This window comes from Oikopleura dioica, chromosome PAR, assembly GCF_907165135.1.
Source record: "Oikopleura dioica chromosome PAR, OKI2018_I68_1.0, whole genome shotgun sequence".
NCBI lineage: Eukaryota > Metazoa > Chordata > Appendicularia > Copelata > Oikopleuridae > Oikopleura > Oikopleura dioica.
Genome location: NC_137293.1, coordinates 218,944 through 239,171, shown reverse-complemented (window position 1 = coordinate 239,171; position 20,228 = coordinate 218,944). Strand labels below are relative to the sequence as shown.

Sequence of the window (20,228 nt, the reverse complement as noted above, 5' to 3'; positions counted from 1 at the left end):
TGGATTGTTCTAAAAAACAATTTCCTCGAGTTAAGTGGTCAATTCTAGCGCAGTCAAAGTAATTTTAAGAGCATGTTTTCTCTATATTTTTTGCGTGAAAATATTTTCAACCCGCATTAATAGGTCAGAGGGTCAAAATATTTAAAGATCTATGATCATAAATCAGAGGCTTAAATCCGTGACTCCAAGATCGTAGCAACGCGGCTTTTCCGAATTATTAGGTATAAATTGCGACTGTCACTGCCACTGTCTGCCAAAACTCTGCATTATTTGAGATCTATCAAAAATTGCACAAACGGCCAAACCCAGCGTTTGAAGATATTGGCTGGAGACTCATGTAATCATTGTATTTTATTGTGATTCCAGTTTCTGTCAATAGAGTATCGGATAAAATTTTCGTATTTCCTCTGATCAAGATGATGAATTTCCACAAGATCGTAAAAGTTTCTTGGATAGATTCGAATGGTCGCTTGAGCAACGCTGCTGGATCCAAACATCGCGTACACGCAAATGTCTCCGTGGCACAATCTTATCGGCTTAAATGACTTAAAAGAATTGATAAAAGCTTGAAATTGAAAACGATCTTACGTCTTCGAAGAGTTATTTGGCCATTCGACGAGTGTCAGTGGGCCTCCAGCCTCGAATCCATTCTCCGACGTTACATCCCGTTTCTCCCGGAGCGCAAATCGTGACTCGAATGCCATTTGACGACCACATTTGTGAGTACGGAGAATAAATCCCGAATTTGATTTGATAGCCTTTCATTTGCCATCGGACTTGACTGGAGACGCCCCTCAATCGGCTGTGCCATTCTGTTTCGCCTGCAAACTTTTCACTTGTTCCCGGCTATGAACAAACTAAGGAACTTTTCATCGGATAAATTTGTCGTACTTGAACCATGTGGTATGGTGTTGACAGTTCTCCGCTGTAGACCCTCGTGTATTCGACCGTGAGAGGATACTTCATGTAGTTTTCGACAAGTCCGAGATGGCCGACAAGAAAAAGCAAATTTCAAATTATATAATAATAAAATATAATAACCTGAAGTGGTGACCATTGCACCTCGAGTGGCGGATCCAACAGTTATAGCTGTGGAAATCATATCAGAAACCGTTCCGAACGTTTCGACAAACCCCTCGGTCGGCTGGAAGCCGGCGAGAAATAAAAATCCTAAAATCTTCATTTTCTGAAGAAACGAAATTGCAAGTTTGCTTAAATAGGGAGTTGGCCTTGAAATTTTTTCTTATTTATTTACTTAAAATTTCGGTTTTTTCTCTTTTTGTAGTTTTTGAGTGAGGATTTCCCGGCCAAGGGTCAATTTTCAGAATAAATCAACGATCATTGAACGTAAAAAGCGTTACAGTTGGCTTCCTTCTTTCCGGACTTATTTAGTCCCCCGATTTCCGAAAAATGTCCGGAAATTTGGATCACCCGAAAAAATGTATGTCCCCCCCAACATCCTTAAAATTTGTCGAAAAGTAGTCATTTTTCATGATAAATATAATGATGGGGTCCCCGTACAGGCTCAAAGCAAAGAGACTCTCTAAATCTACCAATGCTGGGAAGACGTGTTATAGCTCAAAATAAAGTTTGATCCCAGATCTTGTGATTGACAAGAGCTTTTTTTTAATTCAAAGAAAAAAGTCACGTGCTCGTCGCTCAAAGTTGTCGACTCAGCGAAAAATCGCAAAATAATTGAGTTTTTGGTCAGAATTTCATGAGGAATCAGAAAGGGTTCAAAAACAGATTCTGAGACTTGTCCCTGTACGAGGTCCCTAACCTTTAAGGGTGTCCCCAGCGATCGGATTCGACTAATCTTAGTCTGATGACCAATTTTATTTGAGTTAATTAAAGGAAGCTGATTCTAGAGCTTTTTTCAGATCTGAAATATCTCATCTGATTCTCGAGATATTACTGTTTCTATGACAGCGCTAATGCATTACGGCTCGATAGAAATGCACTGTAAAAAGTGTCATTTTCAAACTTTGATTTTATATATCGACCTGTTTATTTTCTGAGAGCTTGAAAAATTCTCTATTCAATGATACCTATATCAATACGATAGCACAAATTTTTCACTTTCAAACAGTGCGCCAAAAGTCGCAAACACCTGCACTTTGGCGCCGGAAAAAGGGATTAAGGGTCTTATCAACGCAAAATCTGAGCGTACCGAGAGATTGAAAATAGATCAAACTATTATCCCTGTAAAAATGAGAAAAATTGAATTTCAGGAACAGCGCTAGAATCGAGCTCAAACTGCAGCAAAATCGTTACTTCAAAGAATGCATCGTATCTGATGCATACAGATAAATTTTAAAAATCCGTCAAATTTATGGCATAGAAGAGCGTTCAAAGAATCAGGATCTGGTCGAAATTTAAAAATTGAATTTGTAGAACTCGAGAAAAACGATCTCAAAGATTGGTCAGAATAGAAAAATCAGAACTCTTTGAAGAAGCGGTAGGGGATTAAAAGATTATAATTTTAAAATTCAGCCAAATTTATGGCATAGAAAAGGGTCTTAATAATAATGAGTATATTTCTTTTAGCCGAAAAGCCTTCAGGAAGTCCTATAAAAAATAGCTCAAAGTATAGCCTGTTTTAAAAAAATCGTTGGGGACACCCTTAAAAGCTGAAAAATTTCCTGTTCTTGAATGCATAAACAAAGCTAAAATTTAGCTGCAGAAATTCAAGGGATTCTTGTCGATAGTTTCAATGCCTCTGCAGCCATATATTTGAAGAATAGACTGTTTGGAGAATGTTGCTGCCCGTCACCATGGAATTTGGCGAGGCTCAACGCTTTTTGTAACATAAATTATGTTGTCTCGGTAATCCGATTTGATACGACCAATTTCGATAAACATCAGCATCAGATTCTCCATGCAGAATTTGTATTTACACAAATAAGCGTAACAGATCAGATGCATAATCTGAAATGACCTTTGGCTAAAGGGGGTGGTGGTTGAGAATTATATAATGATTTTCAATTTTCGGCGGTAAATTACAGTAAGTCCATGGAATAACATTTTTCGAACAATCTTTTTTTTACCGTCAAAATCATGTTGGAGGCAAATTTTTTGGTTCTCAAATACGATAATTTTGGTCAATCAACATCAATTTTAGGAAAATTAAAGACTATCCCTTTTTCGCTGAAAAGAATGAGATTTGAGTGTCAAAGTTTCACTTTCTTCTCCCCCTCTGGATCACCATTTTCCTCACCTTTAGGACTTTTCGGCTGATTTTTAAACTCTTTTATCGACGACGGCTTTAAATAAATAGGAGTCTTATTTTGGGGTGGTGTCTGGAATCGACAAAAGAATTCCGACAAAAATTTTCAAAAAAAGACACTTCAGAAAAAATACTCTTGAAATTTTTTGAGAAGAATTTTTTTCTTAAAACTATGCAGAAATGGCTTTTTCAGGCCACAGTGGACATTTCTAGGCAGTTTTGAGAAATTTTCGCTAGCGCATCAGGTATTGGTGGGCGATTGAAATTTACATGAAAAAATTGAAAATTTTTGTCGGGATTTTTTTGTCGGTTCCAGACACCTCCCCCTTATTTTTATGACTAAAAAGGAAATAATTATAATTATAATGAAACAACCTATGAAAATGAGCAAGATAATAGTGCTGTTGCCAGATATAAGTATGTTCTAAATATGATGAATAATCAATATTCTCAAAGCCGAAAGACGGGGTGGTATTCCTGTCCTGAACTCGCGTTTCCTGATAGTCGAGTACAAGAGTTTTCAACAGTTTGGAGCAACTTCGGAGTTGTGATTTCTCCTGGTTGGACTGGAGGGTTATTTGAACAAGACGAATGTCTCATTTAAAATAATTAAGCGATCATCGACAAGTTTGGCGGCTCTTCAATGATATTTGGAGCCGCATTGGAGTTTTAAAAGGCTACCCTCGACAATATGGACGAGCCATTCTTTTCCCAAAAAATGAAGTGATGTTAGTCGGTGGTACTGCACAACACTCAAAGAAAATAATGTTTAATGATAACTGGAGCGCCTTTGACTCGTCTGTCGAGCGCATGGTTTACTGTATTATACTCTTGACTCGATGGCACTTTTGGTATCGAGCGATTATTGCGTTTTATGATAAACTATGGTATAACGTTTGATATATCTAAAAGAAAAGTTTTTGTTTTGTGTTTTTGATTTATTAAGTTCATTAAATCCTTCATAGTTGTTGTTGCCAGTAAAAAAAGTTGATTGTCGAGCGGAGAGATTTTTACGAAAATAAAGAGCTGAAATTTTACTCGAGGTCAGCGATGATTTCTTTGAATTCGATTTTCGGAATACGAATTTATTGGACATTTATTTATTGGACATTTATTTATTGGACACCAGTTGGGCCATCTGCTCGAATTCAGCAAAAATGGCAATCCATAGTTAATGTTATTGGGACCGAAAATACTAAAACAAGCATTTGCCGGGTTTTCTTCTGATTAAATTCCAAGGAGAAATTCCAAGTTTGTGTGTTATTATTACATGTATAAAAGAAAAGTATTCTTTGTGAAGACCAACTCAAAAAACATCGGTTTGTTAAAACAAATTAATTGAGCAAGAGAATCTTATAATGAGTTCAAGGCAAATCAAATGATGAGTTATACAGTATAACTTATACTCGATTATTATGAAAAATGAATAATCGATAGAATATTTTTATTTTTTAAGGAGAGGCTACTACCATGGAGTTGAGCTCTTAGGGGAGATCGAGAATCTGAGCTACTGAAAAATGCACTTACTTTTTCAGTAGCTCATTCTGGGCGTGCCTAAATTTGGGGAGAAGCCGCGCAAACCCTTCTCGGCTCTCTCATTGGCTCGGACTTTCCAGATTCTGTTCTTCAGAATCTCGAGATTCTTCTAAGCCGCCAAGCAAGCGTTAAAGAAAATTTCTAGACTTCCACAACAGTGATTTGCGCTGGATACGGGGAAGGGAGCCAGGGGCTTTCTCCCAAAAGAGTTAAACTTCATGGTAATTTTAAGGATAATCGATCATTTTCCTTCAAACTCGTAAAATTAACGATGAGTCTGAAAGGGCAAATTTTAAACGGCAAAGAGAATTTAAAAATATCCGGAAAATAATGAAAGTTTAGGTCGTTTTGATGAAGCTTTTCTTATTGCCTATTTTAATTAGCATTTTCGTTAGAATTTTGAGAAAAAGCTTTTTGAAAATGAAGCCAGAACAACACGAACACCTGTCCCTGGACAGAATCAATAAAATTCTGATGTCCGCCAGATTCGCAACTTGCAGCTACGAAACAGCGCAAACTTTGAAGCAATTGAAAAAAGAGATTCGAAAAGAAAAACCTGAAGATCGTGGTAAAGATGACATTTTTCTCCAAAAGGAGATTAAAACGGTTTTTAAAAGATTCGAATGTATCAAATACAAGGTTGAAAATTCAAGAACGAAAAAATAAACAATAAAATTTGTAGTTTTTCCGGGACGAAAAATCAAGTGGGGACGCGATGGTCTTTCTTCTGAACGAAAGAGGCATTCCCGACCGACCAAACGAGAAACGAAAGACCTACCTGGTCATCTCGATCGCCGGAACTCATAGCTTTCGGGACATCATCCAAGATCTCAACATTTTCAAGAGAAAGTTCGAAGACACGGAGGCAAGGGTTCACGCTGGATTCTACAACCAGTTCCTGGCGCTCAAGCCTAAAATCAGAAACAGAGTCGAAGTGATCCTGAATGAAACTTTAGTCGATGAAATACTGATAACCGGCCATTCGCTGGGCGGCGCTGTGGCAGCGATGTTTGGCGCTTACCTTGCGGCGGAATTTGAAAATCAAAATTTTCGAGTCGTTACTTTTGGCTGCCCAAAGCCTGGAAATTCTGATTTCAGAGAACTCTTTCAACAGAGGTAAAATTTTAAAATGCTTCTTGTTTCGAAATTATTCTAGGGTGAAAAAGCATCTGAGAGTGAGGGTAACAACAGATCCAGTAACATTGGTGCCGATGCTCATTCCCTGGTTCAGGATCGGTTTTGTCAATATTCTCCTTTATTTTGAATATTATGAAAGCAAGATGGAAACCAAAAGAGCCACACATGTAATGACAATTCGTCGCAGGATTTTCAACTCAGCGAAGACGAGATTTTTACGCTAAATCCTCATTCTTGCGAAAATTACATCGACGAGCTGCTGAAAATAAAACGCATCGTTTTGAGGAAAAAATTCAGAAATGCTGGTCCAAAAGCGATAGAATTTGTTGAAAAAATGAGACTCTCAAAATCGGAAAGAAGCTGATAACAAAATCGAAATTTTTTTCTGTATCACGGACGAAAAAGTCGAATTTCGTTCTTATAATTTCATGCATCTGAATCAATTGCTGTCAAAACGGAAGAATGAATGTTCTGTTTATTAAACCGGTGACCGTACTCTTAAAATTGTTCCAATAAGGAGAAAAAATTTTTTATTGAACAAAAGAAGGTAAGGAAAGCGAAGTTACTGACAGATCATGCTGTCAATTTGTCTCTTCATCGGTTCATCTAGCCAGGGGCACCGGTTGAAAGAACTGCATTTCTTGTTGTTGCACTCGGCCCAGTCAAACTGCCCGTTCTGCATTTTTACGCACGTGAGCTGGATTTTTTTCGACTGAAAAGAATTTGAATCGCTCTTGAAATTTTTGAATATCTTGAAAAGATAAGTATTTTTTTAAAAACTTACTGCCTTTCTCCATTTTTTGTAAGTCTTGATCTTCTGAGGACAGGAGTATTGAACTTGCGACCTCGCCTTGAATCCCTGAAAAGGCCAGTCCTCAAACGACATCCAGCTTCCTTCTCGGCTTTCTCGGATCATCAAGTTTCCATTCAGCTCGCTCAATTCTCCAAAAACGTCCGGACAGCCCTCAATTTCCTCTTCCACGCAAATGAAGTTCTTCTCCACCTCCATGTCTCCATAGGACCAGAATCCATTCGGATTCATAAACGGCCGCGTCTTAATTGGCTGGAAGTTTTCAAACGACATCATCACGTGATCATCGATCGAGAATCCGAGCCATGTTGAGCCAAGAGAATTGATGAGTTCGTTCTCTTCCGACGTTTTTGGCCAGGGAAGGGATCCGCCTAAAATGGGCTCAGAAACTTTAGTTGAAAACTGATAAAAAAGATAAGAGATTTTAAAAATTTCCGCTTTGCTACTGAATTTAAGAAAATTGACTCAGGTTTCAGAGCCCAACCTAAAATTCGACATGTTTTTCGCGCGTTTTTGTAACTCAAAGGTGTCGAAGAAACTGCGACTCGGCGGCCTGCAACTTCTGTCCATTCAAGATCTGGAAAGCTAACTTCTGGGAAATCAGTCGGGGGCCCTTCTGTATGATCGGGCTCCTGGGAAGAAGAGTTGTCTTCGTCGCAGCTTGAAAAATCTTCTTCTCCATCAAGTGAGTTGACGGAAGGGCAGAACCAGACATCAACGTCCAGTTCGTCAGAATCGGCCAGAGCTTCGAAGTTGAAAGTGTAGGGGTCGCCGGAGATCATGTTTTGGCCGGGAGTGATGTTGACGATGTTTGAAGTGGAGTCGCTGAAATCGTCGACGGCGAAATATTGAGTGAAGCTCTAAAAATTAGTTAACTCAATCTCATTCAATCTCAGTTTTAAAGAAGGCTATTTGAATAAAGCTTACCTCTATGTCACCGCCAAATTTGAGGACGAATTTGAAATCGTCAATTTGCTCGTTACCGATTGGCGTATCAACATGAAAGTAGAACTTGGTAAAACTCTGATCTGCATGGTTGTTTCCAGGTCTCACTTCTCCGAAGCCGTCTTCGCCGATTTTTTGGCAGGGACAGGCAAAAGCGGCCGCGAAAAGGGAAGACTTCGAAAGCTTCATGTTTTTGGCTCTCGTTTTTTGTATTTGAACTTAGTTTGATAATTGTCGGATTTGCAGCTCGGTTTTAAAGGAAACATTTTACGATTCTTTCCATATGTTGACTATTCAACTTGAGTCGCGCTCAATAATTTTCGACGCTGTCAGGAGGTGATTAGCGCATTAAAACGTACGCAGAAGCGGATGTATAATAACGAGTTATCATTATTAGCAAAGGTGGAGCGTGTCGTAAGCAGACCGTAAATGGTGATTCCTGTCGAAAAATTGATGAGCTGGTTGAAGTTTTTTGATGATTTTACTGACGAGTCCTAAATTTCAGAAGTTTTAATTTTCGATAGAAGGTTCTGATTCCTAGTCTTTACAACCTGAGTCCCGTCGGGTTCAAAAACGGGGCCGAGAGAAGACTTCAAGTCCATCAAAAAAATGGATCACCAGAGGCGATCTTTCTCGGCGATTGAGGCGCAGAAATAATTGACGCTCTGCGGCTAAATTTGCTCCCTTCGCAAGATTTTTTAAATATGATGAACTCCAGGAAGAGTTTTTTTAAGAAAATTTTTGCGTCCTGTCTTTGTAAATACTGGAAAAGCTCAGATAGAGACTTTCCTTTCTCTTGATCAATTTTTCGGTTCTCAAATAGGATAATTTTGGTCAATCAACATCAATTTTAGGAAAATTAAAGACTTTCCCTTTTTCGCTGAAAAGAATGAGATTTCGAGCGTCTAAGTTTCACTTTCTTCTCCCCCTCTGGATCACCATTTCCCTCACCTTCTGGTCTTTTCTGCTGATTTTCAAACTCTTTTATCGACGACGGCTTTGGCGGACGAATCGGATTCGGCTTGTTTTCCGAAGAGCTGCGGAACATGTTGTCGAGTTGGCTCGTTATTTCATCAGCGAGGCTCGTATCCCCCACCCGAGATGATTCCGCGGGCTCGGAGGAAGACTGGATAGGATCTTCTTCCATGAGACCGAATCCTGCATAATCGGTTGTGGCGCTGGGCGATTTGACGGGACGGCGATGGGATGCGACAGGCTGAGCGACGTGGCTTGCAGTGCCAATGAATTCCGGGGCTTGGTTCTGATAGTTTTCGTTAAAAATGACTCGCAGGGAGGATACTTACCTGGGACGGGCGGATAAATTAGGAGTTGAAGAATTTAAAATTTGTACTTTTCCAGGCGTTTGCGTTGAAGGAGAATTCAGTGGCGTGGAATGCAGCGAAATTCCATTTGGCGGAGTTGGCGCGGCCAGGGTTTGAAAAGACACAAAGTTTGACTGAGCATGAGCACGGCTGAGCACGCGAATGCTCAGATTTCATTGAGCTTGAGCACGGCTGAGCACGACACGCTGGAATTAACGTTGAGCTTGAGCACGCTGAGCATGCTCAGTGCTCATGCTCAGTGCTCTGAGCATGCTCATGCTCAGACTTTTCAAACCCTGGGCGCGGCCTTCTTTCTAGCTTTGATTGGACTTGGATCACTTCTCGTCGGGGGGAGGAAACTATAGTCGGAATTTTTGACGTTCTCTTTCTTTTGCTTCTAAGATTGTAGGAAAGCAGCGCGCTCGGAGAAACCGAAATCGAGGTTTTGGTTCCGAAGAAGCGGGTAGTCCTCATCGGGGAAGAAATACTGCGCTTCTTCAATCAGCCGCTGGACGAAAAGTGTCCCGAGGCCGGAGGTAGTGGTGCTGCCGATCAACGTCGAGGCCCAACAGATTGCCAGAGCATGAGCTGTCATTAGGTTTTCTCGTGATTCTCCATGATTTCCCCGCAAAAGCGGCAGAGATACGGCAAGTTGTAACGGTCAAGACTGGCCATTTTCGAGATCAGTTTGGAAATCATGACAAACTGCTCCGACTGATCCAGGATTCTTTCTGCTTGTTGAATTGCGCCAGAATCCATGAAATTGCGAAGAAGAGGGTATTCAAGGTCGCGGAAGAATTGCTAGAGAGCAGACGCCAGCGTCTGATTGCAAGGAGAAAATTCATCTTAATCTGCTTCGTTGTAGAAGGGCGCATTGAGGGCGGCGATCAATTGCTTGACCTTAGAAATCGCTCCTGGAAGGCGAAAAATGCCTTCTTCATCCAAACCTTCGTTGCCCAACAACAAATCGACTAGCACTTCGAGAGGCTTGGCAATTGGGAGCGCTGATTCTCGGAAGACGATGCCCATTCAGAATCCGAAGTTTTTGCCGAACTTGCCCGCCAGCTCTGGATTCTAGCGCTTCTTGAGGAAGCTCTTTACCGCTTCGTAAAGCTCTGAAGGCTTCGTGCTCGGCGTCATTTTCTCCATGATATGATCCATGCACTCACTGAGTGCCACTCAGTGACTGTCGTGTAGATCTCTTCCTGTTTCTCACTGGGGTTGACGAAGATCTCGCGCGCCATATTCGAGCAGTAGTTTTTGTGTCAAATGTCCAACTGTTGTAGCAAATGATCGTGCCGAAGTGGATGTACTCCTTGTCTTATTGAGCGGAGTACTTCAAACTAAACTTAGGTAAATTGGCCAGCCAAGAAGAATACGACGAAGGTCTTACTTGTAGTTTCCACCAGACTGGATGATCGCCGTGAAGCAAGGCTCCAAATGCTGAGCTCGATTCTGAGCAGCTTTCGCTGGTTCTTGAGCGAGTCCTCAATCCAAGCAGACATTTTCACGTGGCGAATCTTCTTGTCAATCGTCGATCGTTTCCATCAAGCTGGTTTGGTTAACTTCTTTGAAGATTTCTGTCGTCAATCGCGCCGCCTTCTTCATCGAGTTCAATTTGTCCTCTTCCTTTGCTGCGCAAATGATGCCGAAATCGACTGAAAAAACGCAAATAAATAAGATGAATAGAATCAAATGAAGTCTACCAGAGATGCCGACAGTTTTCTTGTTCAGAACTTTGAAGGCCTTTTTGTACTTGCTGAGAAATGGGTCCGCAAATAATGGCGCAAAAGATGAACCTCTACCAACAAGTTGTCGGCAACAACGATTTACCCGCAGAAGTGGTAAAGAAAATATAAGATTCGCTCCCGTTATCACTTATTTCTGAAATGAAAACTCTTGAAGATCCGCTTTTTGTAGGCGTGGAGTGTTTATTGAAGTGAAAAATTAAAATGTTAAAAAAATCAAAATTAAAATATTTTAATCAGTTACAGTGTAAAGAAGAGTTCTCTCTTCGAACTTTATAATGAGCTCCATGATTTTGGTGAGGACGTTTTCTAGCACGATGCAGAATGGAGCCATGTTCGCTTTTCTTGTGTCTGAGGAAACGATTTTGTTCGCGGATAAAAGAAGCTTGACGATGTCGCTCGTTTTCGTCGCTGTCGAGAAAGTCGTTTCCAGCTTCTCTCGCATTTTCGCCGAATATTCTCGCCTCTAAAAGTTCATTTTAGCTCTGGAAATTAATGAAAGACGCTCAAAGAAAGGAAATATTAAAGAAACCAATCAAAATTTCGAATTTCGGTCTATATCTCCAAGTATTTATGTATAAGCGCCTGTTTTATGCCTTTCAAGAAAGGTAAAGCTACAAAAATCAATAACAAATTGAAAAAACCTGAGTTAGTATCTGAATTATTTCTATCTATAAGCCCTCCGCGGCTTTTTTGATGATGGGAGCAGGTTATTTTGCGAAGCCGCTTTGCGGATTCACTTATAAGAAAGCGGCCACGCGGCTTTTCATCCAAACTATCTGGGGCCCTGACTCAGGTTTTCTTAATAGGTTGTCGAGCCGAGCTTTATCCGTCATAAAACGCGTGAAACACCTGATTATTCAAAGAACGAGCCCGAAAATCGATTAATTCAAAGCGATTTTGTCTATTTTTTTCTTATTTGAAGATGATTCTTACCTTTTTTTCATATCTTCAGCTTTGAGAGGCTTTGCTTTGCTTCCCTTACGGCTCTCATTTTCTCATATCACTTCTGAAAAATGCAAATAGTTAGTTATTATCATAGAAATAAAATAAGAGAACAATCACAACCTAATAACTGCTAGATTTTAAGCTCGAGTAAAGTCTGTATTAAAAATATCGAGAAAAAGTAGGAACCAAATGACGGAACCAATTTCAAAAATCTCTTAAAAAAGTGTTCTTTCGTTTATTTAGGAAATTCTTCTAGTTTTCTCTTATTTTTCAATTTGAAATGAATTTCACGCGCAAAAAAGCGAATAAAGGCGCGTCCATTGGCTGTTTCTTATCGAGGGAATTTTGGAACTTGAATCGAGAAACCGAGATTTTCTGATAAAAAAATTTCTGTACAAAAACTCTGAAAGAGCAACAAATATATTTTAGGAGAACCATTGAGAAAACTATTCTATCGCGAGTGAGTGAGTTTTATTCGAAAAATTCAAAGGATTCTGGAGTGTTTGAGCCGTTCTGTGCAAGATTTGCGGTGTTTCACATATTGAGAATTTTTCATACAGGAAAAGTCACAGTCTTCACAAGCGAAACCATCATTATTGTGCGTTCGCATTTTATGCTCGTTCAAACGACTGAGAGTTGCAAAGGAACTAGAGCAGATCTCACACACAGAATCTCGGATGTTGAAGTGCGACTTGAGGTGAAGAGATAATTTTTATGCTGGACTGCTCTGAAAGGGCAGAAATTACAGGAAAACACAATATTTCGGTGAATGTTAACATGATTTCTCAAATTATGGGAATCCTTGCAAACACATTTGCAGGAAGAATAAGGGCAAGAGAGCCGTGCGTCTTTGGTTGGTTTCTGTTCGTGTCCATGAAATTTGCTATGGTGCATTTTGAGAGTCTTTTGAGAGTTAGCAATGAAGGCACAGTCGATTTTACCACAAGGAATGTCTTTATAATCGTGAACAGAGATCATGTGCTCATTTAGACATCCTCTAGCTTCGTTAACAATCAATTTGCAGCCACGCTCGCTGCAATGAACGACGAATTCTTTCTTCATTTCCCAGTTGAAGGAATCACGGTGCTCGTAGAAGAATTCGAGGTGATCTTCCGGCAGTCCAAACTTCTTGGCAATTTTCTGAAATTCTTTTGGTACTTCAACAGTCTTCCGCTCTTCAACATCCTTCGTTTGTTCTGTTTTCTTCGGTTTCGGCGGCTCAATTTCGATTTTCTTCCTCTCCGGCGCTTTCTGGATCGTAAAACTCAACTTCACCGGCTTGGCCTCAACTAAAAATATAAAATGACGGGAGAAATTGGAATTTCTTCAAACCTCTCTTTTCATTTTCAGTCTTCTTCAAATATTTCTTGAGCCAACGAACGTTGCGCCTCACCCTTGCCATTTCTCTGAAAACTGAGACATTTAGAATTTCTGCTGAAAGAATTCAGCCCTTTCAAGACATGTTTTGAGTGGATTCGTGAGTGAGTTTTATTTGCAAAAATCAAATAATTGACACACATATAATAGTAATATTCAATAATAAGTGATTTGTTAACTTATCGAACATGTTTCATGGAAGCGAGAAAAATGGGACAGGAAGGGGATGAGACTTAATAATATTGAACTTGATTAATTTGAGGTTAGGTTGGAAGGGAAGCTCGTGCGGGACGACTTCTCTTCTGTCATTTCCAGCTGATTCGATGGGCATTTCCGAGCGGTTTTCTGGAAGTAACGGGCGTCGTAGGCTTTATTGAAGAATTCGGCATGGGCGCGTTGGTGTAGAAAAGGACGAAGATTTGGAAGAAGATCGAAAGGCAGAAATGAGGTTCTCGTGACCGGAGCGAGCGAGCACCTTGTTGTAAGCATTGAAGAGGTTGAAAAGCGCGCCGCTAGAGCCCTGAAAGTCGGACAACTTCGAAAGTACTTCGGAAACGTGGGTATATTTGAGTTGCGCTGCTTTTTGGCGGCCGACTTCCAAATTTTTAAACGCTAAGAGTTGGCTAGTTAAGAGTGTTTGTTTGACAGATAATTACCGAGTACAGCTCCGACAAGAACAATTTTGTTGAGAGCTTCGAAGTCCCAAGTACTTTTGTCTAACTGGACAGTGACAAACTGCTTCTTATTATCAGCAAGTACGCATGAGGAAGGTGTAAGATGAACAACGATTCCGACGATGTCAACCTCTTTCGTGGTCACAGGGATTTCGTGGAGGATTTTTGAGTATTCTGCGGGCAACTCAGGTTTCACGGATTCGTGATCAAAAACACGGACGGTCCCGTTTTTCTGGATTACGATTTGGCCTCTATATCCGATGTTTGCCATTTCAACGATCACTAAAATCCACATTTTTGAGATTGGGACTTAAAACGCTCAAATTACCGATAGATCCCGCTTTCAAAGATTCGTCGCGCAGTTTGCTCTCGTCGATTTGCAGAATACTTGTTCTATTTCCCTCCTTGACTTTAAATCTCAATTTCTTCGTCGTTTTTCCTCTTGATTGTCGCAGCTCACGTTCGAGAGATTCGTTTATCTTGAACTTTTGCTCTTCGGCGAATTCTGAAAAAAGCGTGATTGGGAATTGTTGAACGTAAAAAGGCGTGCTTACTTCGGTATTTCTGCCGTTGCTCTTCAGTCAAGTTCGAAAATGTATGTTCTCGGTCTTTTGAAAGTGTCACCGCGGTGTAAATCTCTTCTGGATCTTCTAGTACGCGGATTTCTTTCATTTTCAAGTTGGATAGATCTTCGTTGAGGCTTTCTCGATGTTTCTTCCTTCGAAAAATTGAATAAAATCCTCTATTTTATCGTAATAATACCTAATACTTGCTGCTAGCGATTCTCTTTGCTTGTCCAGATCTTTTTCTTTCTGAGCAAGCCATCGATCTCGCTGTCTTTTTGAAAAAACTACTCGTCTATCTCCTGGTTTGTCTTGAAGCCAAATATCTGGGTACTTTCTTGTTATTTTCAGCTTCAGCTTGTAAATACTCCCGCCAGAGGAGGAAATGGAAGATAATGTCGAAGGCGGAACGCTTTTAAAAAACGGCCCAAGTTTCGTATGCCATTTGACGCGCTTCGTGGAATTGGCGGTTATTTGAATTTCGGAAATATTCTTCAACGGGTGTGAAGCTTGAGCGTCTCTGGCAAGAGTTGCACCACAAATGAGGATTTTGGAACCGATTGGTAGTTTTTCAAGACGTTGCTTTATCAAAGCATCGCCATCGCATTTGATTTCGTACCAGCCGTCTGATAGTCTATTCAGATTTATAAAAAGCGTCTTAAGGGAAACGAAATACCTGAGAGGTTCTTTGGAAGAAATGTAAAGAACAGCAGGCATAGCTGGAGAAACTTCATGCTCGGAAATCTTCACAATGAGACTTCTCTTTCCGTCGATAAATTCCAAGTCAGCCCTCAGTCGGAGTTGGTCGACTAACGCGTCGGGGGTGAAGACCTTTTCGCGCAATTCGTGATCGAGATAGTTGTTGTATCCAGCGAGCTTTTGCTTGACGAGTTTTGCGTGATTTTCTACCCAGTTGATTGACAATTTAGAGTGGAGCGATCTGTTGATCGTCGAGCTGTGAAGAGTGCGCTGGATATGTCGCGAGCCGAAAGTTCCGTCTGCTGCGCAGCTGAAAGTTCCATCGTCGGACGTTTTCTTACCAGCTAGAATATCTTCCTTTGGCCAAAAGTCGAGCAAGTTGAAATTTCGCACTGGATCAGCAGGCTTATCCTCTGTATTTACTTGAGGCTTGAACTGACTCACAGGAATCGTCTTGCCTCTTTGGTTGTAGTGTTTCTTGCTTTGGAACAGCACTCCGTAACGATTTTCTTGACATTTCTTCCGACAATCGATCTCCTCGTCGATCTTTTTGATCATTGCCTTTAATTGCTTGATTTCTTCCGCGGTCATGACACGATCTTCTGTTCCTTCGTCAAGGTCCATATCAAAGTCTTCATCTTCTGCAGTATAGTCCGCAATCATCGGACAAAGAGCAAGATCTGGAGATTTGACGGATTTGTTCCTTCGGGTAGGGATGAGAGTACTGTGCTTCGAATTGTTCTTTGCAGCCGATTTTACTGGAATGACGAATGAAGAAGATCTTTCGATGCTGGTCAATTTTGCTTGCGTTTCTTCTAATTGGCTTCTGAGACGCAGTTTATCCGCAAGAAGAGCGTATTTGTGCATAATGGAGTCACTTTCCGGATGAAAGAAATTAACACAAGGCTGATAGCAAGGCAAATTTTCATTCACTTCTTCTGGCTTCGGCTCTGGTAAGCGTTGAATATAGACGTACAGTGGGTTGCGCAGTTGGTTGCCCCTTTGCGATTGCAGCTTTGGTTGCCCCTTTGCCCGCGCTTTTTCTATTGTTCCTTTCTAGACTCGCTCAAAGTGATTGCAGGATTGGTTGCCCCTTCACCCGCACTTTAGGGGGCAACTACCTGCGCAACCCACTGTACTTGCGTGGCGGCTGAGAAGGTTGACGATCCGATTCTTGTGTCTCCGCGGTTGGTTCGTCTGGCAGATCTCTATACTCCTCCCACAACGATTCAAGAGGAGGATGACGCAGACTGGTGGGCAGATGAATAGAATTTCGACAAGTTTCGGAAACAAATTTCGCCATGAATTCATCAAGTCTCTTTCTCTTTGCTTCTTTTTGTTCTGGAGCTTTCGGAGGAGGAATTAACGATCCAACTGCCAACGACTGTGAAAACAAATCCTGACTTAACTCGCCGTCAACATCGGCAGTCTTGGCAGAAGCCGCGGGCTCGTTAGATGTATTCAAGAGCTGCTGACTTGCACCAATTGCCGATTCATCAATTTTCGCCTTGATAGAGTTCTGCAAGCCAGTGTTCTTGCTTCCAGGGCCAGCAGCCCGGACTGCTTGCAAGGCAGCTTCAGGGACTCCGAGTCCAGTTTGGGATCCATTGAATTCGAAGGAATCGTCCAAACCTCGAAAGATATCCTTCCTCAAATTTTCGGAGGATTTCTTTGGTTTATTCGTCTCTTGGGACTTGTAAATCGGACTCGCTCCATAAGGCGAATTGGAGAAAAGGGCTTGCGACGGATCGAACGAAAGATCCAAGCTCGTTTCTCTCGGACTCTCAGGAACCATCTGATTCATATCTATCTCAGAAAGCGCTCCTTTCTTTCCGTCCGCAGCTGCAATCGCTTTCTCACCATTTCTGACTTCCTTGAGTGGATTTTTCGGACTGGCAGATACTGAAGGAAACTGGATATTGTTTGGTAAAGGAACTCCAGGAAGAGCAATGCTAGAACCTGCTCCTGTTGTGAAGAGTGAAGTAGCGACAGATTGATCAAATCGTTTCAGCAACTCAACTGAATTTTGGATCTTCGATGCGTTCTTCGAGGGAGGTTTGAATGAGCTCTTTGGTGGAGGCTTGTACGCGGAGAAATCGAATTCATCGTCTTCGTCACCGTTTTGAACTTTTTCTTTCGCTTGAATAGCATTTTTTTTCATTGATTTTTGAGTTTGAAGTTTGAGGAAGTACTGCGATGTCAGCTCTTGACTGAAATCGTCGTCAGGGTCGTCTTCATTAAATTTCTGTCTCCAGTATTTCTTCCCATATGTGACTGTTCGTTTATTTCCAGTCGTCGGAAGGCCTCTCGACTTGTTTCTTTGGTTTTCTTTTGATATCATCGGGCCATCGAGATCCGCGAAAAGGTCCTTATTAAATTCGAGGCTTCTTGTGGAAAGTTTACTTTGCAGATCTCCCGTTGTGAACAGCAGCTTCAATTAGGGCTTTTGTCGAGTTCAATACAAAAACACTAACTCGTTACTTTTCCTTCAAACTCATTCAAGCCCTTTCCTGTGGCGCTGGGCCGGGTTCAGAAACACTTTCTGAATTTAATTCTGGAATCGCCAAGCTGTCATCGTCCAGTAGTCTCTGAAAAAGTTGACTCGACGTCGTCACGGAGTCGTCACAAGCGGGGAGCTCGCTTTCTATAATCGCGATCTCGGAGTCGTTGGGCTCGAAGACATCGTTCGGATGACTGTGATGTGCTTTCGGGTGTAAAATGCTGTCGTCCGATGCATCCATGAAGTTGAGTCCCGTCTCATCACCGAGATTTTCTTCGCTTGTTCGCGGCCTAAAGTAAGCGTGAGATAATGTGATGTTCATGAGAAAATACTTACAGAATTTTCGGCTCGTCGTCCTTGCTTGTTGGAACAGGAAGACCGGGAACTCCAAGAGCTTCGAGTGTTTCAAATCGTTTTGTTCTTCGTAAATATCGAAGAACAAATTTCATCTCTTTCGTTGTTTCGGCCATTTCTAAAAAAGAAAACGATAAAGTTGCAAGTTATTAGAAAATATAGTAAAACGTTCTATGTTGGGTATTTCAGGGAGTATTAATTGAACTGCTAGAGATTCAGAACTTCAAAAAAGAAACAAAAGCACAAGTAAAATATAGTCGGGAAGATGAGCCTTATGGCAAGGTCTGACATGGCCCAAGGGGCTATAAATCTTTCAGTCGTAGTAGTGGTCGTCAACTCGATTCTGTCGCTCTTTTTTGATCTGACGATGCGATTCTTCTCGATTCGGCCGGGGATGACTAGGCGGTTGGGCTTGTCCTTGGGAGAAAGATAAGAACAAGTGTTGGTTATTGGAAACTTACGATGGCATCGAGTTTATCGAATTCGGTGACTCGGGGTACAATCGATCCGAGTTCGAACCTGTCCGCGTTTCGTAAAGGCTAGTTGTAAGTCAAGTGCATTTTGATTCCGCCTTCCAAGCACCAGCGAATTCCCTGTTTAGATTTGATAAGACCTGTGTTTATAAAGAGATATAGCGTAATTGAATATAGAATCGTATTGAAATTAAACCTGATAACAAGTAATGCCACAGTAGGTATCGCGCACGGGAAGTTCTTGGATTGGCACTTGAACTGTGCAAGCAAAAGGAAGATAAAAAAAATGAAGAAAAAAGGGAAATATCCGGTACAGGTTCACTAGCTGCCAACAGACCTCCACAGACGCTGAGCGGAAAATTCCAGGAGGCTCTTGGGAAAGCTCGTTGACTTCTTTTTCGATGAGTTGACGACAGCTAGAAATTATGAATTAACTTGAAAAAATCGAACGAATAAAGATTATAATGAGCGAGAGAATACTTATTTCCGCATTTATTGAAAGAAAGAAAATGTCAACTAAAATTAAATAAATAAAGGACCTACCCTCCAATGCCTCCATCATGTGTAGAAGCAGCAAGAAGATAAGTCCAGCTCTCAAGGCAGGCTGTAATAAGCGTCGATTCTCTTCAATAAATTTCTCGGACAGGTCTCGGATGGCCATGCGCAAACGGCGAGACGTTATATGTTCTCCCTGGAAAATAGAGTTGGCCAGTTGCCAGTTAATTCTACACATCGTATAATATACCTGAACGAAACATACCGCGGAGTCAAGGAAAATACACCGTTTTCTCTTCCTGAACTCAGGCTTTTTGAAATACTTGGACAATGTATTTTGTACAGTTATATTTTACGATGTGTAGAATAAGCAATCGAAACATATCGTTCCTTCTTTAAAATGGCTAACTCTAGCTTGATACTGTGCTTGAGCTTATGGCGACTATCGCCGGAGAGGACAAGCAGCGAGCGGGGAGGAATCGGGACAGGGATTTCAACGAGTCGCCCTGGCGAGACTTGACGAGACAGAGTCATAACACTATCGCTCAGCAAAGACAGACACATGATAGATTCGCCCTTTTAATGAAGATAGAACTAGCGCTTTCAATTAATTGAAATTCACGATCGGCTACAACCTAGCCAAAGCCAGTTTTCGTCGAAATGGGGATCGATATGAGCGCCCTTCGTAGGCTCGTACTCAAGAAAAAAGCACTCCGCGTGCGCGTAGTTCTTCAGAATCGGATGCAGTCCCTTTATTCTCTCGTCGAGCGGAAACATCCAACTAGGCATCCCCAAGAAGGAGCCGAGCTTATCCTTCTTTTTCTTAAAATTTCTTTCTCTGATATAAGTTTTTAACATCATGAATTTTATGAATAGTTATTTGACCAATTATTGCTCAAACGAAAGAATTATCATGAACTTTAAAAGGCGATAAATACTTTTTTGCACGAAAAAAATAAAAAGAGTTCAAGTAGAGAAACAATAGTTTATCCCAGTTACAGTAGTATTTGATGAAGATATTGTTAGAAGAGTGAAATAAGGATTTAAACGACATGTAAAAATTCATGTTTTTTTTAGGAAGATTCGACGATATCGCCCGGGATGCGGCAAATAACGCAAGGGTAGTAGTCGCCTGTGTCGAATTTTAGACCTACATCTCCCGTTTGCCGTGTTGCTGAAATTGGCGGAATCCAGCTCCGAGTAAATCTGAAACAAAGAATTGAGAATTCGGAACGAAGACACAATGTTATATGATAAGGGTATCACTCTGCTGACTTTCTACGCTCTGCCCTACCTTATTTAATCGCTCACGGAGCTTTCTGGGCTTGGCAGGGATAAGTACAGCGGCTCGGAAATTCACAGGCAGACCATATCTCAAAACGCTTTCGACGAAAATCGCGTTCTGGTCGCCTCCTTCGTG

General features: G+C 41.2%; 4 protein-coding genes and 3 long non-coding RNA genes across 7 annotated transcripts; all 7 read right to left on the bottom strand.

Moving 5' to 3' along the window:
* Positions 1–362: 362 nt before the first annotated feature.
* Positions 363–3,462, bottom strand: LOC145703476 (uncharacterized). The gene is made up of 3 exons (XR_014134362.1): positions 892–3,462; positions 589–846; positions 363–545 (listed from the first exon to the last, which is right to left on the bottom strand). It is a non-coding gene; the product is annotated as an uncharacterized LOC145703476 (long non-coding RNA).
* Positions 3,463–6,363: 2,901 nt separating this feature from the next.
* On the bottom strand, positions 6,364–8,895 carry LOC145703956 (uncharacterized). Its single transcript, XM_081781372.1, has 5 exons — positions 8,607–8,895; positions 7,638–8,149; positions 7,195–7,570; positions 6,684–7,081; positions 6,364–6,611 (listed from the first exon to the last, which is right to left on the bottom strand). Exons 2-5 carry the CDS (start codon positions 7,842–7,844, stop codon positions 6,462–6,464), a joined length of 1,131 nt encoding a protein of 376 aa, XP_081637498.1. The 5' UTR covers positions 7,845–8,149; positions 8,607–8,895; the 3' UTR covers positions 6,364–6,461.
* Positions 8,896–8,965: 70 nt separating this feature from the next.
* On the bottom strand, positions 8,966–11,716 carry LOC145703046 (uncharacterized). Its single transcript, XR_014134349.1, has 4 exons — positions 11,662–11,716; positions 10,684–11,191; positions 10,371–10,635; positions 8,966–10,320 (listed from the first exon to the last, which is right to left on the bottom strand). It is a non-coding gene; the product is annotated as an uncharacterized LOC145703046 (long non-coding RNA).
* A 578-nt stretch (positions 11,717–12,294) lies between these two features.
* LOC145705655 (uncharacterized) lies at positions 12,295–13,083 on the bottom strand. Its single transcript, XM_081783137.1, has 2 exons — positions 13,006–13,083; positions 12,295–12,962 (listed from the first exon to the last, which is right to left on the bottom strand). Exons 1-2 carry the CDS (start codon positions 13,073–13,075, stop codon positions 12,295–12,297), a joined length of 738 nt encoding a protein of 245 aa, XP_081639263.1. The 5' UTR covers positions 13,076–13,083.
* A 255-nt stretch (positions 13,084–13,338) lies between these two features.
* Positions 13,339–16,163, bottom strand: LOC145702321 (uncharacterized). Its single transcript, XM_081779539.1, has 6 exons — positions 14,964–16,163; positions 14,487–14,921; positions 14,279–14,442; positions 14,053–14,229; positions 13,707–14,006; positions 13,339–13,662 (listed from the first exon to the last, which is right to left on the bottom strand). Exons 1-6 carry the CDS (start codon positions 15,851–15,853, stop codon positions 13,421–13,423), a joined length of 2,208 nt encoding a protein of 735 aa, XP_081635665.1. The 5' UTR covers positions 15,854–16,163; the 3' UTR covers positions 13,339–13,420.
* A 1,910-nt stretch (positions 16,164–18,073) lies between these two features.
* On the bottom strand, positions 18,074–18,995 carry LOC145704954 (uncharacterized). Its single transcript, XR_014134530.1, has 4 exons — positions 18,857–18,995; positions 18,510–18,729; positions 18,302–18,433; positions 18,074–18,257 (listed from the first exon to the last, which is right to left on the bottom strand). It is a non-coding gene; the product is annotated as an uncharacterized LOC145704954 (long non-coding RNA).
* An 82-nt stretch (positions 18,996–19,077) lies between these two features.
* Positions 19,078–20,228, bottom strand: LOC145705653 (alpha-ketoglutarate-dependent dioxygenase alkB homolog 4-like). Its single transcript, XM_081783136.1, has 3 exons — positions 20,103–20,228; positions 19,451–20,014; positions 19,078–19,384 (listed from the first exon to the last, which is right to left on the bottom strand). The coding sequence occupies exons 2-3, from the start codon at positions 19,667–19,669 to the stop codon at positions 19,154–19,156; spliced, it is 450 nt and encodes a 149-aa protein (XP_081639262.1). The 5' UTR covers positions 19,670–20,014; positions 20,103–20,228; the 3' UTR covers positions 19,078–19,153.